At 46.2% G+C, this 16,555-nt stretch overlaps 3 protein-coding genes across 3 annotated transcripts; 1 reads left to right on the forward strand and 2 right to left on the reverse strand.

Annotated features, from left to right (window-relative positions):
- The first annotated feature begins 2,299 nt into the window (after positions 1-2,299).
- On the forward strand, positions 2,300-5,078 carry LOC123403587 (cytochrome P450 709B2-like). Its single transcript, XM_045097511.1, has 5 exons — positions 2,300-2,790; positions 2,989-3,212; positions 3,551-3,801; positions 3,884-4,295; positions 4,487-5,078. The coding sequence occupies exons 1-5, from the start codon at positions 2,532-2,534 to the stop codon at positions 4,913-4,915; spliced, it is 1,575 nt and encodes a 524-aa protein (XP_044953446.1). The 5' UTR covers positions 2,300-2,531; the 3' UTR covers positions 4,916-5,078.
- Positions 5,079-6,343: 1,265 nt separating this feature from the next.
- Positions 6,344-10,105, reverse strand: LOC123403588 (receptor kinase-like protein Xa21). Its single transcript, XM_045097513.1, has 3 exons — positions 10,020-10,105; positions 7,107-9,785; positions 6,344-7,000 (listed from the first exon to the last, which is right to left on the reverse strand). Exons 2-3 carry the CDS (start codon positions 9,742-9,744, stop codon positions 6,612-6,614), a joined length of 3,027 nt encoding a protein of 1,008 aa, XP_044953448.1. The 5' UTR covers positions 9,745-9,785; positions 10,020-10,105; the 3' UTR covers positions 6,344-6,611.
- Positions 10,106-11,691: 1,586 nt separating this feature from the next.
- LOC123402453 (extradiol ring-cleavage dioxygenase-like) lies at positions 11,692-13,228 on the reverse strand. The gene is made up of 2 exons (XM_045096378.1): positions 12,907-13,228; positions 11,692-12,544 (listed from the first exon to the last, which is right to left on the reverse strand). The coding sequence occupies exons 1-2, from the start codon at positions 13,219-13,221 to the stop codon at positions 11,909-11,911; spliced, it is 951 nt and encodes a 316-aa protein (XP_044952313.1). The 5' UTR covers positions 13,222-13,228; the 3' UTR covers positions 11,692-11,908.
- Positions 13,229-16,555: the final 3,327 nt, after the last annotated feature.

Genomic DNA, 16,555 nt, shown 5'->3' on the forward strand with positions numbered 1-16,555 from the left:
GATTTTCTCAGCGTTCGTGTATGTGCACGGGTTTTCCTGTTCTCCATGTTTGTGCGTGTGCCTAATTAGTTGGGTTTAGCAACAATGAATTAGTTAGATTTGTGGATGATTAGTTGGAGTTTGTAACTTGAGAATTAGTTAGATCTCCATGTGCCTTCTTTCCGTGGGGCCAGCCATGTGCGTTTTTTTTTTTTTGAGAGAAAGCCATGTGCGTATGGTTGCACATGCATGATGCTTGATTGTACACGAAAAAAAATGATGCTTGATAGCAGTATATTTTTTATTTGTGGGAAGAAACGTGCCCGGGCTTTGGGCCGGGCCATGGGCTTATATATGATGCTAGGCATGGGTTTGGCACTGGTGAATTTGGGGCTTTAGGACAGGCTTGGGTTGACCTTTTGATGACCGCGGTGTTGCAAGCCCAACCTGAAGCCAGACCGGCTCGAGGATTGCTCAGTTTTACTTCCTTCTCCAATATCCCATCATTTTACCACGAGGCGCCCTAACTGTGCATTCAAGTGCCGCCGCCGCCGAATTTGAGGCCCCTCCCCTACGGCTGCCATGTTGGCGCTGAGGGGGGGGGGGGGGGCTTGGATCTTGAAGACCTCTATGTTCTTTGTAAACGTCTAGTGATCATATCATAGTTTTTTTAGAATAAATTTTCTCTGTTTCTTTTGGCGGTGCCATGAGGTTAAAGAGTTTTCTATCCTCACAGAACCGATTATTCAGATCTGATGCACTGTGGTGCAGATGTAGTGATTCGGCGGCCTGCACTTCTAGGGGATCATTCCCGGCCCAAGTACGTTCATCGATTAAGGCTTTTAATCTTTTTTGATAGGCGACTCAAGACGCTTTTAAAAACCATTGATGGTAGTTTGTGTGGCTAAAAGAGTGACAACATCGTTGCTCCAGTCCAATTACAGCCTCTTTATCAGAGTCTTTGAAGCATTTCTTTGAGCAGAGAATGATGCCGCGAAGAAGATGTCTTCAAGAGATTTCATTGTAATTCTTAGTCATATGAGTTACTTTGTATTTTCTAGGATCTTAGGTCCAAATCAATGTACCTGTAAGTGTTATGAGTATGAATAAAGCTACATGTGTTTCTCCAAAAAAAAAATGAATTCACCCCACAGCCTCCCGGTTTCTTCGTATCTTTCACCCAATAATGGATCTCTAAAGCCCCATCTCACGCTGCACCCCCCTCCCTGTAGGATCCTCCTATCCCTATCTCCAAGTACTTAGATCCATAGCAATTCTTATTGACAGGTAACTTCACGCGCTAGGAAAAGAAGTTATCGAAAACATATCAAAGAGAAGACCTAGCATTGAAGTTGATTACTATCTGAGAAAAGTTCGGTAACAAATATATAGCCGGCTGGTAACTTTTTGAGCTCTAAAATAAGTCGTCAAGTGAGTTATCGTCGATTACTGCTTTGTGAATAGACCGCTAACTCACATATTAGTGGATGGTAACTTCTGAATTCGAAAATAAGTTCTTTCCGTTTGTGATGTACTTATCGAGTAGTTCACGTTACATTTGCCACCATGGCAATGATATAGTCATCCATTTGTCCATAGTACAGTTATTATCATATCACCATGACAATTATCCATCATCCCAGTTAGAGAAACCAGCATGTCAATTAATGTAGTTGCCCACTTGCACATACCATAGTTACAGTATGTCAACTATGTGATTGTCTACCTGCCTATGCTACAATGATATAGCCGCCGGTCAGAGTCATCAATATAGCAGTGATATAGTTACATAAGTAACTGTTGTGAGATTAGTTTTGTAATCGACTACTTGTGAGTAGTTTGATAACTTGTATCTTAAAACAAAAAAGGTTTGATACCTCCTGTATGTTGGCTAAAACAAATAAATAATGTTTGTCGTCTGAGAACTAAAACACATTTACGAAATAAGATGGAATTTTGTTGACATCATCATTTCTGTTATTAACTCATTATGTTATTAACTCATTATCTATATCCATGCATACATAATAAAATGTGATAGAGAGAAAGGGAAGCAAGCGGTGGTGACCCTGAGTGTTCGGTGACACGTACACTATACATGCACATATATACATAACGCTCGTTGCGTATCACACTCTAGTAGTAGAGCCACTAATTAAAGCACCATGGAAATTAATCAGTTTGTATCGCCAGAAATGATAAGAGTTAGGCACCAACCGAACAATAGTGTTTGAGGTGACCATGGCCTCACACCTAGAGTAGGCAAGCGGACGGACGCACAGCCTCTATCTTGGAATTGAGCAAGTTGTCTGCATCCCAAATTCTGTTGGTGAATCCAGCGTGTGACACCATACGTACGTAATGAGGTGCCATCCGTTTGGACTTTCTTGGACTGCCGTTTCGTCCATGATTACGCCAGCTGACCAACTCATCAGCTCGACCATCTTCTCTTGATAAAGGCATTGCACCGGCACCGATGCTCCCAACCGCGCGCATGCTAGCCGGCCGCACGGCAGGGTTTCACTGAGAGGCCTTACCAGTCTCTCGGCGGCATGGCGGCCCTGCAGCTGGCCGCTCTCCTTGCGCTGCTGCTCGCGCTGTGGCATCTTGTGTGGCGGCCGCGCGCCGTGGCGCGGTCGTTCGCGAGGCAGGGGGTCCGAGGGCCGCCCTACACGTTCCTCGCCGGGTCCTTGCCGGAGGCGAAACGGCTGATAATGGCTGGCCGGAGAGGCGTGCCGCCCCTGGACGCCGGGTGCCACGACATCATGCCCATCCTGCTGCCGCAGTTCCATAGATGGATCGCCGATTATGGTAAAATACCAACCACTACTTCATTTCCTACCTATGTCGAAATTTCTTGAGGAACTGAATTTTTCAATTCAACATGATCCCTACAAGCTAAGATTGGAATGGTTGGTCGTGGCACGTCCATTTGCAACAATATCTTTAATCCAATTTCAATTAATTCTCGGTAATAATAGTGTTACATAAATTTGGTTGTTGATTCAGGGAAAACATTTCTGTTCTGGGTCGGGCCGATTCCGGCGGTCTTCTCTACCGATCTGCAGCTCATAAAGCAAGTGCTCACAGACAGGACGGGCCTGTATCAGAAGGACTTCATGATCCCCGTGCTCAAATCCCTCTTCGGCAATGGCGTCATATTGATAAACGGCGATGATTGGAAGCGGCACCGGAAAGTAGTCCTTCCTGCTTTCAACCATGAGAAGATTAAGGTTAGAGCATGGTTAATAGCATAGTCAAGTGATAGCTATTTTTTTCCTGAAAAAATTCCGATATGCTTATCAAACATCGTGATAGTACAAAGAACATCAGAAGTAACAAAAAAGTGCATTTTTTAGGGGATAATTCTTTTACATTAACTGCACAAAAAAGGTGATAATTATACAATAACATTAAGGTTGATTACAAGGCTGGTTATTAGTTTAGTCTTAATTGTACTCGCGCTTATATATTTCTCCTGTAAATGCACGTGAGGTGTGAGCATTATTCTTAGTCTTGTAATTTGTAACACTACAATAGTTAGTTGGCTGATGATTTATCCCGTGTGTAGAGCATGTCGGCGGTGACGGCAGAGGTCACAAGGCAGATGGTGCATCAATGGCGCGAGCAGATACACCAAAGCAACATCGACAAGAAAGGAGTTGAGATAGACATGATCCACGCCTTCAACGACCTGACCGCAAAGATAAACGGTCGTGTCGCCTTTGGCACAAGCCACCGGGACGTCGAGGAGGTCATCGTCTTGATGCGGGAGATGCAAAAGATCGCCACTGCCTCCACGCTGGATGCTCCAATACTCTGGTAGAGCACTAATATTTGCTTACAGCTCTGGATCCAAGCCCAGGACATTAACCATGTTAATCTCTTGCGCCGTTCACTTCAGGTATCTTCCGACTCGGCGTAACTTGCACGTTCGACGTCTGAACAAACAGCTCAGAAGCAAGATCATGTCGATAATGCAGGCACGGCTGGCCGCAGATGGAGCCAAATATGGTCGAGGGGATACCATGGGCTGCGGAGATGACCTGCTCGGGCTGCTGTTAGAGGCATGGACGCCGCACGGGCAAGGGAGCGGCGGCGATACACTGACGACCGACGAGGTGATTGATGAATGCAAGACCTTCTTCGCCGCAGGGCAGGAAACCACGGCCACCCTCCTCGTCTGGACCATGTTCCTGCTTGCCGTGCATCCCCAGTGGCAGGACAAGGTCAGGGAAGAGGTCCTCAGGGAGTTCCCCGGCGGGGACGATGACGATGTGATGCCCAACGCCGATATTCTCGCCAAACTGAAGTTGGTTCGTGCATTTCAACAATCAATATCCTTTTTCATATATTTCAATATGAACTATATTCGGTACCATAAATGTTCATATTGTTCCTATAAGGTTGCTCAAAATTTAACTTCAAAAATATATTATATGTACTGTAATTTTGCAAAGAGGGAGTGACTAATGTGAGCATATACCGTGCCTCTTTGCTTATGCAGCTAAACATGGTATTGCTCGAGACATCGCGTCTGTACCCTCCAATCGTGTACATACAACGGAGGGCCGTCTCGGACAGCGTCCTCGGAGGCATCAAGGTACCGCAGGGAACAATCATATCAATCCCCATCGGCATGCTACATCGGGACAAGGAAGTATGGGGCCCCGACGCCGACGAGTTCAACCCCATAAGGTTCGAGCACGGCGTCACAAAGGCTGCCAAAGACTCCAAGGCGCTCTTGTCTTTCTCTCTAGGACCGAGAGTATGCACTGGTCAGAACTTTGGCATCGTGCAAGTGCAAGTTGTCATGGCGATGATCCTCAGCAAGTTCTCCATCTCCCTCTCCCCGGAGTATGTTCACAAGCCAAAGTATCTTCTGTCTTTGACACCCAGGCTTGGGATGCCTATCATTTTGAGGAATCTACTATAGATGGGTGAGAAAGATGGAAAACTTATGTTCATTTTGGTTTATGAGAGTAAAGTCATTATAATATAAGTGTCTTAGTTATGATGCAACATTCTACATAATTGATTTGGAGATGGAACCAATTATTCATAAAGATCAATGATAGCCTCAAAACTTACCTCGTCCATTGGTAGACCAAGACATGGAGTTTGAAACATAGTTGGATGACGGCAACACCTTGTTGAGTGGCCGTGTACCCCAGATCAACCCCAAGAAATTCTCATGCTCCTCCGCGGCGTCAAGCCATTCCTGCAACTGTCCAAGAAAATGCGGCACCTCCCTGCTGTCGTTCGTGTACACGACATCGAGTTGGGTCGTGCCATGTACGTGCACCTCTCCGAAGCGAGTTCTTGGCATGGTGGAAGAAGGGAAGGGAAGAAGAGAGGGAAAGAAGAGAGGAGAGCGAGAGAGGAGAAGAACAGAGAATGGCGAGAGACTCTGCTTCGGTTGTGCTTTTCATTGCTGGAAACGACGCGGGAGGCGAACCATTTGGACTTTAGTCTCGGATTGAGCCACCAACCGGGATTAAAGGGGATACGAACGGTTGCCGGCCTATTGGTCCCTGTTCGTGTATGGAACTGGACCAAAAGGGTGACACGAACCAGGACCAATGGCCCACGATGCCCGACCGACTCACGAATCGGGACCAATGACACCATAGGTTTCGGTTTGTGTGTGAACCGGGACTAATGGGATTTTAGACCCTGGATCAAAATTCTTTTTTCTACTAGTGGAGGTCCGGATGTAAATGCTCTTAGGTCCTACACACGATGAGAAGAATGGGCCGGATGGCCCAACTTTTATAGTACTACTATGACATCAAGCATGGAAGCACACAAGCAAAATCCCTAATCCCTAAGTGAGCACGTCTCTGTTGCTGAAATATTCTATTATATTGCCATGATATATGATAATATTTAGTAGTCGCTTTATCAATTGAACAAATTTGTTGGTTCCCTTGTCTTTTCCCTATAGTTCAAGGGATCTTTAGTTCCAAATTAACGTGTAGTATTTAGGTGGTGTTTCTTTTTCTAGGGACTAGACTTTTTTTAGTCCCAGGGACTAAAGAAAAAAGTCCCTCCAATAGAGTCTTTTTGTAGTCCCTTAAGAAAAAGTCCCTCCTGTTTCTTTACCTAGGGACTTTTTAGTCTAGTCCCTGGGTAAAGAAACACGACCTTAGCTGATCCAACAGTTAATATGGTTCAACTCTGAAATTAGTTTGAGGGCAGCTGGGTAATTTCCTATTAGGCCGCCCCACTACCTCGCATCCTCGTATTTCGCGGTCGTCGCTAGCCCACATTGCATTGCCGTATGCGAGGATGAGTCAATTTACACCTTAATGATGTATTTCGCGATCGTGGCTAGCCCACATCATGAAAACTCCCTCCACTCTGAAATAAACATTGTATTCGCTCCTTTTTTTTATGATGAAGGGAGTTTTCATTTACAGTTGAGGCTGTATCGAGCGATACATCCATCAAGAGTTAACACCCAGCCCCTTCATAAATACGTTTGAAGATTGTAAATAAGATGCACAACAAGGGCATGACGCCTCTTGTAAATCTCAGGGACATACTCAACCTGCTATACCCCGGAAAAAAAAAACAGCAACAACTCAACCTGCTATATAACAGGAGATCATTATCCGTTGTAAACCACTCTAGCAAAGCATGGCCTGCTCTCCGTTGGTTGTGATGTATGAAGTTCTGATTGAGTGCAACTTGGTAGTTACTTCTCGTATGCTCATCCGCTCCCCTGGGATCAGACGTGTACAAGAAAGAGCGACTTGCACGAGCGATAACAAGCATTTGTAGCCTGCATTTTCTATTCCGGTGTTTGCTTGGTTATGCCTCTTGCATTCTCCATCAAGACGAGCATCAATGATAAGTAGTACCTGATCTGGATAGTTCCTCTCCACGAAGTTGACCATGCTATGTTCATTCTCAAACAAAGGGTCCGTGGGCCTTTTGCCAATCAGCATCTCTAGGAGTACTATTCCAAAACTGTAAACATCTCCACGGATTGATGCCTGGCCAGTTTGAGCATACTCTACAAAGATATAAAGTAGCATTAATTAGTGCAGCGTGAAATTTAATTGTTAATGCAAAAAACAAATGTCCATACAGAAAAGGAACTAAGGGTGAAATTACTATACCAGGAGCTATGTACCCTATCGTTCCCTTCAGTCCACCCGCGGTATTTGAACTTGAATGTCCAACTAGGCTTGCAATGCCAAAGTCTCCCAAATAGGCATTCAAACCATCATCAAGAAGGATATTTGTTGGTTTCAAATCACAGTGTACAATCTGCCTTTCACAGTCATGGTGTAAGTAAGCCAATGCATCTGCTATGCCGATAGCTATGCTTGCTCTCTGAGCTAGGCTCAGACATTTCGAACAACTACCAGAAGTTTTGTTATGCAGCCATGAGTCCAAATTCCCATTAGGCATGAGCTCGTAAACTAGAGCCTTGAAAGCTTCACCATTATTGTCTATCGTCGAACATGCAGTTAGGATCGGTAGGAGGTTCCGATGCCGAATGTTTCTCAAAACCTCGCATTCCGTCACAAAACTTTTGTCTGCACATTTTATGTCAAGATGAAACACCTTAATAGCCACTTCAATTTTCGCTTGAGTTAACTTTCCTCTATACACTGAACCGTAGCTTCCTTGTCCGAGGAGGTTTGCCGCTGAGAAGCTCTCTGTTGCTTGATTTAGATCCTTGTAGGTAACTCTAGGGAATTGCCTACCGAAAGAAAGTACAAATTTGTATGTTCCCCCTGATGTCCTTTTCATTGTCACAAGGTAAGCCAACATCAATAGTGACGTGAAACCAAGTATTGGAATCAATACTCTAATCAAATAGTACTCTGTTTCTGATCTCTGAGAAATAACATGACATAAGGGCATATTTAGGCCCAGTATACCTCCACAGAGTCCCCAATTGCCACCGAGTGAGACGGCTGTAACATTTCCAAATACTCCTTCTCTTGGTATTTCACCTTGTAGACTATTATTAGAGAGATCGAGTTGGGTCAAGAATGACAGATTACTGAGTTCTATAGGGATGAATCCTGACAAAATATTATAGGAAAGATTGAGCACGCTCAAGCTTTTTAGACTACTTAGGGACCTCGGAATATTTCCTGTGAGAAAGTTTTTGTCCATTAGGAGGATCTGCAACTCCTGACATTCGCTCAAAGTGCTAGGAATTTCCCCATTAAGTTTGTTCGACGAAATTTGTAGGTCGACAAGTTGCTTAAGATTGCTAACCTCGGGAGGAATTGGACCTTCTAGATTATTGTAGGACACTATACATGTGGTGATTGTGGAGAGAGGACTAAATAGCTCTAAAGGAATATGCCCATTTAGATTGTTCTGACTAAGATTCAGTAATGAAAGAAATGGAAGGTTTCCTAAACTGGGCGGTATGGGGCCTTCAAATTTATTTCCATTCAGGAAGAGCTTCCACATCTGAATAAGCCCACCAATGGAGAATGGAATCGGCCCAGAAAAGTTATTGTATGAAAGGCTTAACGCTCCCATGTTCCTTAAATTTCCAATCCATGATCCAACTTGACCAGATAGATTGTTTTCAGACAGTAATAGAATACTTAAGCCTGTGAGGTTCCCTATGCTCTCTGGAACTGTCCCCGACAAGTTGTTTTTATCTAATCCTAGAGCCACAAGGTCTTGCGTCAGATTTCCAATTGAGTTGGGTATGGCTCCTTGCAGCTGATTATCGTATAACGAGAGCACTCGCAGAGATCTACAATTGCTTAATGCGTCTAAAAATTCCCAGCTTTGATTGTCATCCGCTTCCAGCATGTTCTGCTCAAGTTTTAAATATTTCAGGTTAATAAGCCTCCCCAAGGAACTAGGTACTTGGCCACTGAAATTATTGGATGTAAAATCTATATATTCAAGTTGTAGAAGATTACCTAGGGAGTCTGGGATTTGACCTTGAAACATGTTATTGTACAAGAATAACCAAGAAAGGTTAGGAAGAGTATTGCCGATGTTAGATGGCAATTCCATGTGTAAAAAATTCGAATGAAGGTCAAGCATTTCAAGAGTAGAGTGATTTAAAATTATTCTTGGGATTTTACCTGTAAGGCTATTTTCTCCTAGTTCCAGCACTACCAGATTTGATAAATGCCCAAGCTCCTGCGGAATGCTCCCTTCGAGATGATTAAGTTCTAGATTGATTTGTTCTAGAAGGGTGATGTTTCGCAGGCTTGATGGAATGGTGCCGGTGAAATTATTTTCAACGAGGCTCAAAGTCAAAAGGCCAGAGAGTAAGCCAATTTTATGGGGGATCGAACCTGTTAGAGAGTTTAAAGAAAGGTCTAGGTACTGCAAGTTGGAGCAATTTCTAAGTGCATCAGGATCGAACCCCTGCAACATATTTTTTCCCAGGATAAGAAACTGCAGCCTACGTAGATGGTTAAGAGTGGGCAACTGACCAAAGAAGCGGTTTGAGCTGAGGTCGAGACTTCTAAGGAAGGTTAAATTTCCAAGAGATGGAGCAATTTGGCCTTGCAAATTTTGGCCTGTGAGGTCGAGCGCCGTGACGCGCCCTGTGTGCTTCAGGCTGCAGTTGACACCCTCCCACTGGCAATGATGGATGCTAGTGTTCCAAGAGCTCAAGGCTTGGCTTGGATCACTGGTGATGGCTCGTTTGAAATCTAGCAAGGAGAGCATGTCTTTGGTGTTACCAGGGACTGTCGAGCATCGGGTGTTGCCAATTCCATAACAAATTAGCAGCAATGACAATAGTGGAAGCATGGCCATTTTCGCCGTTTGATTGGCAGACACAAGGTGGCCCTCGTTACCTGCAAAGTAAAAAAGACTCAACACTTTGGCAGCGATAAATCGTCTTAAATTACTCTGATGAACAATGGAAGTTTGCGGTCCAATCAGAGAAAAATTAATTAGAACCCATCTAAGTCCGCCTGCTGATAGCCACACAAGTTATAACAAGACAATAAAGACAAATCCAACAGCAAGATATATAAAAGCCAAAATGGATATTAAGCAGTACCGATCAGGAGGACAGAGTAAGGCACCTCTTCTCAGCCAGATCGCACCACACAGCAGCCTTTCTTCCAAGAAGTATGAGTTGCAATGTTGGGTGCTCAGCTGGCTGAGGTCCCAGGGGGTTTAAGAACAGCTTTACAGCGTTATCACATCCACACACCTGAAAGCCTCACACCTATCTTAACCTTGACCACGGATGGAGCGAAGACCTTTCTCGCCTGTCAATCTTATCAGTCTCCAAGGCTTCCAGTTTTTATCTCATGACGCGCCCCTGCCGTCGCTGTCTGAGCTGGAGAAGATCATTGCGGCTTGCTCTACTTGATACTTTTCAGCAGGAATCTGACAAAGATCTTGCACATCAGTGTACTACCACATGTCCCAGCGTGGAATGGTTCACTGGTCCAACATTCTCGTTTTCAGTGGTGACTGCCTTCCAGGATGTATTGCGTGGACATGACTAGTTTCTCTGTCTCCTGGATAGAGTACATGTAGAGCGGGCCAACTAGACTTGTATGTACGTATTCAATTGACAACTATACAGAAGATGGTGATGCCGTGCCTTGCAGGGTTAATTTATACCATTCCAATAGGAAAGAAAATTCAACATTTGCAGCTTTCCTTTTCAACCAGACGAAACAAAGATAAGGGAACGGTATCTCCCGCTTTCTATGCCGAGACACATCTACATGTGTACGCTAACGTAGAACATTTTTCAGCTGTCGGATTCTCACTGAAAAGTATTCATGGCAACAGAACAAGCGGCATAACTCTAGATTCGAAGCTGGGCATGCCGCAACGATCTTGTCCAACTCAGGCAGCGACAGCATCGGCGGATTAGGAGATAAAAACTGGAACGCGCGGTAACTGACAAGGTTGACGGACTCAAGGAAGACTTTGCACCAATGGGCACTCAAGCTTAAGATAAGGCATGAGATTTTCAGACGTGTGGATGTGCTGTACTGAATAAGTCTTTTTAACCAACTCGGACCTCACCCAGCTGAGCATCCAGCATTCCATTCCGTCCCAGCTGAGCAGCCGGTAAAAGGACGATGCAAGAAAGGCTGCCGTTTTGCGCGATCTGGCCGTGTTGATTGTTTGTTCCTGATTGTTTCTTTTTGGTGGAGTTCCGAACCGCTTTGAAGTGTGAGGATTCGTTCGACTACGTGGTTTGTCTACTTTATGAATTCGTTCTTCTTTCAAGCGGGATCACAGGCAAGATTACCATTTTCCTAGATACCATTACTATCAATGTCATGTTAGTTTTCTCGTTTCATTCGCTATGTCTCATTACCCACCACTTAAATGTCAGCCTTCCAATATTGTCATGAAAGCCACTTAAATGTTCATTCAATTTTTTTTAGGATCACGCGGGTATTTTGGAATCTATATGATATCGATGTGATGGAGTTCTGTCTTGGTGTCTCCTGTCTGACTTGATTTATTCCAGGGAGTTGAGCTCCAGGGGATTCTTAAGCACATCGTTATCATTCAGATTTCTTAGTATCTCAGGACGGGGATGTTCGAAATTGCTTCAATACTAGTAATGGCAAGAGGAGTCCGGCATCCCCAGTACTGATAGACAGAGTTCGGATATACTGCTATACTTGATATCATTGTGATTACAAGGGTTTGAAGAAGATGAGGGAAGGGTGAAAGGAAGAAGACCACGGTATTTGTGTCTCCGAATTTAACATAATGACATATAGAGGAGAATGGAAGAATTGTAATGACATTTTTCCAATGTGCATAAGTGTAATTTCGTTTTTCCAACTTGCGAAAGTTGTAGTGGCATAGAACCAATTAACCCTTTAGTAAAACATGGTTTTCTTTTCCATGAACTCCGTCACATCTGAAAATTATTCCGGTGTCCACCACCGTTCCAACATACTGCAGTTCCCCATTTGAGGTGTGTGAGGACTTAATCGCAGACAAGAGCAGGGGTAGCGCAGTCACACGGTGGCGCCGTCGGTGTATCTTGCTGCTTGGTGGTGAACCGGTAGGACGCGTAGGAGAGCGTGGCGTTGGACCAGCTGCGGTGGATGAGCTCCGCCTTGGCGTCCGGCCCGGCCGCGCCGAGCGCGACGTGCAGCGGGTACAAGTGGTCCGGCTGCGGGTGCGCCACCTTGGCGAACGGCGCCCTCTCCTCGTACCGTTTCACGTCGTCGTGCCGCCCGTTGAGTAAAGCCTCTCTGAGCCAGGCGTCGAACTCCGCTGCCCACTCCGGCACGGGCTCGCCGCTGGTGGGCGCGAACGTCCGCAGGATCCGGCGCAGGTTGTGCGTTGCGCTGCCGGAGCCGACGATGAGCACGCCCTCCTCCCGGAGCGGCGCCAGCGCCCTGCCGAGGTCGTAGTGGTACGCGCCGTCACGGTCCGTCTGCACCGAGAGCTGGCACACCGGGATGTTGGCCTCCGGGTACATGAGCATCAGCGGCACCCACGCGCCGTGGTCGAGCCCGCGGCCGTCGTCCTCGCTCACCGGCCCGAACCCACCGTCCTCCAGGAGCTTCTTGGTTCTCATGGCCACGTCGGGCGCGCCCGGCGCAGGGTACACCAGCTAGATATATGTGCACAATAAATAGCAATGTCAACTCACGTTATATCCGTGACAGAATTGCAACTAACAGATTCATATTAGTGTTTTAAATAACGGGCTGTGCTAAACAGCGACGGTCTTTCAAATAAGCGCTATACCGGATGGCCGGGCTATAGTGAGGTTGTATTCTCTCCGTCTTAAAATAAGTGCTGCACATTTAACACTGCTTATTTTGAGACGGAGGGAGTATTAGCGAACTATTACATGAGTATCATTTAGCGACATATATTTTGAAAGGATACACCTATAATGGGACTATAACCAGATATTTAAAACTATGATTCATGTACTATAAGCATGGATGTGGAATTAATTAAGGCGACCTTGTACATCTGCTCGGGGAAGCCGTAGAAGTCGTAGATGGTGTCATTGGTGCCTTTGATGACATTGACGGCCGGGGTGTCCGTCTCCCAGTGCCCGGACACGATCAGGATGGCGCGAGGCGGCTGCGGTCCGGCGAGACCGGCCGGCTCCCACGACTTGAGGAAGTGGCGCGCCGGCAGCGAGTCGTCGATGGAGAGCGTGGGCGAGCCGTGGGAGATGTAGAACGTGTCCATGCCCATCGTCAAGGAAAGGAAGCACCGGATGGATGGATGCTGCTGGTGCTGCGTTGCCGTTGGCGTTGGGTTCCTTGCCATGCTGTTTAAATATTCTCGTTGCCGTGGTGCGCCTGGTTTGGTGGCCATGGCCTAGCGAAAGCTTGTTCCGCGTGCTGGGTTCAGTCTGGCTGCACGTCACGTCGTCGACTCGTGCCATTAGTGGCCATGGCCTAGCGAAAGCTTGTTCCGCGTGTTAGGTCACGTCGTCGACTCTGCATCCGCAATGGAGAGCTATGTTTTGGCTGACAAGCGCGAGTGGTCGTCAACATGGGCCTAGAGTTGTTTGTATGGTGCCACTATTTAAACATTTGATTCAAAGGAGTCAGATGAAAAACTGCAAGAATTTTATAATCCACTTGGAGACCTCTTTTCATTACTATGCATGAAGAACGAGTCTGAGATCCTTAGTGACACAATAAGGCCTTATTTGGTTTAAACGAAAAGTGAAGGAAGCACATAAGGCCTCATTTCTTTTCATTTGTGTTCTGCGTGGCCTTCAATCATCACACGTTCCCTTTGAAAACCATGTTTCTTTCTCTAAAGATGTTCTCGTTTCTAAGCAGCTGCAGCTTACATTACAACTTCTGTTAAATCTGCTGAATTTTTAACTATAACATTGACATATTGAGGCCATTTCATGATACCATGCCAGGTTTAGAATTTTCAAATCATATTTGCATGTCATACGATTTTAAAATCTAATAAGCTCCATGTCTCTGGTCGATTCCTCCCTCCCTTCCTCCCTTCCTCCCTCCCTCCCTCCCTCCCAACCCTAGCCACCTACCCCTCCCCCTCCCTTCCTCGCCGCCGCCTGAGGCAGCCGCCGGGCAAGCCCGGGGCGCCAAGGATGGTGGCGGCGGGGCCTAGGCTGCCCTGCCTCTGCATGCGGAGTCCCGGATCTGGAGCGGCGGCTCCATTGGCGAGGCACGGCAGGCTAGCAGCCGTGCGGGAGGTGGATCTGGCGTCTCGGCCGCGCGGGCGGCGGGATCCGGTGGTCGCTGGCGTCTGACGACGGCTTTTGCAGTGGCCGGTGCGCGCGATCTAGCGCCTCCCCTCCTTCCCTGCGGCGTGCGGGCCAGCCTGGTCGGGCCGCGCTTCCTTGGATTGCCGGTTTTATACAGGAGGTGCTGCTAGTGGTGGGGATCTAGTTCGGGCGAAATCCCTGGTCGGCCATGGCCGGCCGCGTCGACGGCGACGCCTGAGGGCGCCGTTCCCCTCCTTGGAGGTGTCGGTATGGACTGATCCCCTCACTTCCCCTTCCCCTAGGTCTTCCGGGCGAAAGCCTTAACTTTGTTGGGCGGCGGCGGCGCTCACGGCGCCGTTCCCTTCTTGAAGGCGCCGCTTTGGAACCTTGGGGCTAGGTGGCGCTTGTGGGTGGTGGGCGACGGCGGTGGTGCGACCCTATCCTAGCATGGATCTCCGTCCTGCTTGGAGATGGACTCGCGTAGGTGGAAGTCGTCGTTTGGCGTCATGATGGCGTCGATGGCGGAGGCACCTGCCAAGGCTGGTACCTCAATCTGATCTGAAGATGGACCAGTGGAAGATGGCGGCGACAACACATGTGAGTGCGTCGGACCGGTTTGTACCCCGGACCTGGTATGTGGCTCCGTCAGGGTCTTCAGCTTTAGATGTTAGGCTTAGGTGAGTGGTCTGGGTATTTGGTCCAGCTTGCACCCCTTCATCATATGGATAGGTGTAGCGGCAGATGTTGCCAAGATGGTGGATTCAGGCATATTGTTCTACTGTTTTGTAAGGTCATCGAGAATAATCAATAAAATGGCTGCATGCATCTTCGAGATGCAGAGGTCGGGGGTCATCCTCCTTTTCTAAAAAATGTCTCTGGTCGATTGTTGCCACTTAGCTGTTTGAAATAACATCCGATTCATTGTATGTAGCCTAAAACTATATACCCAACATTGATACGATTTTCAACCCATTTTCGTGGACTACTCCATGTACACTAGTGGGGACGGGGCCTTTAGCCCCGGCCCGTAAGGGGCTTTAGTCCCGGTTCACCAACCGGGACTAAAGGGACGGGACTAAAGGCCTAACCTTTCGTCCCGACCCTCTTACAAGCCGGGACTAAAGGTGCTCCACGTGGGCGCCTCGTAGCGCCCCAGGGGCAGGCCCTTTAGTCCCGGTTCGTTATACGGACCGGGACTAAAGATTTTCAGATTTTGCTGGTTTTTGGGGGTTTTTTTTGAATGAAATTATTTTTGGGTTTTAGGGTTTTAGGGTTTAGGTGTTCGGGAGATTAACGTGATGCCTCGTTTGGTGTTCGAGAATTAGTTTTCATATAATTTAAATAGAAATAATTATGCATATATATATATATATAAGATTAACTTATCTTACAAGCGATCATATATATACAATTATATGAAGATCTGAATTATCGGGACTAGAGCCCGTCTATTCGATTACATGGACGAACATCAGTAATGGCCCTTAGCTACAGTAAATCGTCCTTTGTCTTCTATAGCTTTCATCCTCAGAAATCCCGCAAGCTCCTCTGCAACAGCAATCGCGCGTTGCTCTGGTAGGACATTCGTCCTCATGGCCGTGTGCTATATAAGAAGAGGAGATGAATATGAATATCAATCATGATAACAAAGAATGACGGGTAAAAATAGAGGTGTGAATGTTCATTGCTTACGTCGAATCTGTGATCCTTGAACTCAGAGGTAAACGTGCGAATGGTCTCGCAAACATAGTATCCGCATAGATGCGTTCCCCGTGGCTGCTGGTCGCACTTTACGAGAATAGAATATATATAATCAAAATAATAATCTAGCATCATAAATGTATTGAAAATTAATAGAAGTATATCATACTACTACTTACCTGAGCCGCTCTAAAGGTCAGCTTCTCAGGAAAGTTACCGGGAGTCACGCACTTGAACCGCTTCCAAACCCTGCCCGACAAGGATAATGATTTGCTAAGTTTTTCATTCATTGATATATCAGAAAATCATGGAAAGAGATCGATAGAGCGCAAGAATGATTAAAATTACCCTTGGAGCATGTCCTGCAGGCTTTGGAACTGTTCCAAGGGTCTCGATAATGGGTCGAAGGCATCAACTCTTCCCTTATCAATTTGAATGTCCAACAGAATCCAATGAAAGCTGCACATGTATATATATATATATATATATATATATATATATATATATATATATATATATGTCAGTAACTTATCAATTACACTTATAAGTGAATGGACACAACAGAGTAAAGACCCTCACCTGAAGTTGTATGGAAACAGTATGTGGTCACAGAAATTTTGATCTATTAGAAACCTTAGAAGGTTTTCCTCCGTCTCTTTGGGTTTGTCAGTTAGCGTCGCTATATGTATTTTATCTGGGTCAATAAAC

Source organism: Hordeum vulgare, chromosome 6H (assembly GCF_904849725.1).
Source record: "Hordeum vulgare subsp. vulgare chromosome 6H, MorexV3_pseudomolecules_assembly, whole genome shotgun sequence".
NCBI classification, from domain to species: Eukaryota; Viridiplantae; Streptophyta; class Magnoliopsida; order Poales; family Poaceae; genus Hordeum; species Hordeum vulgare.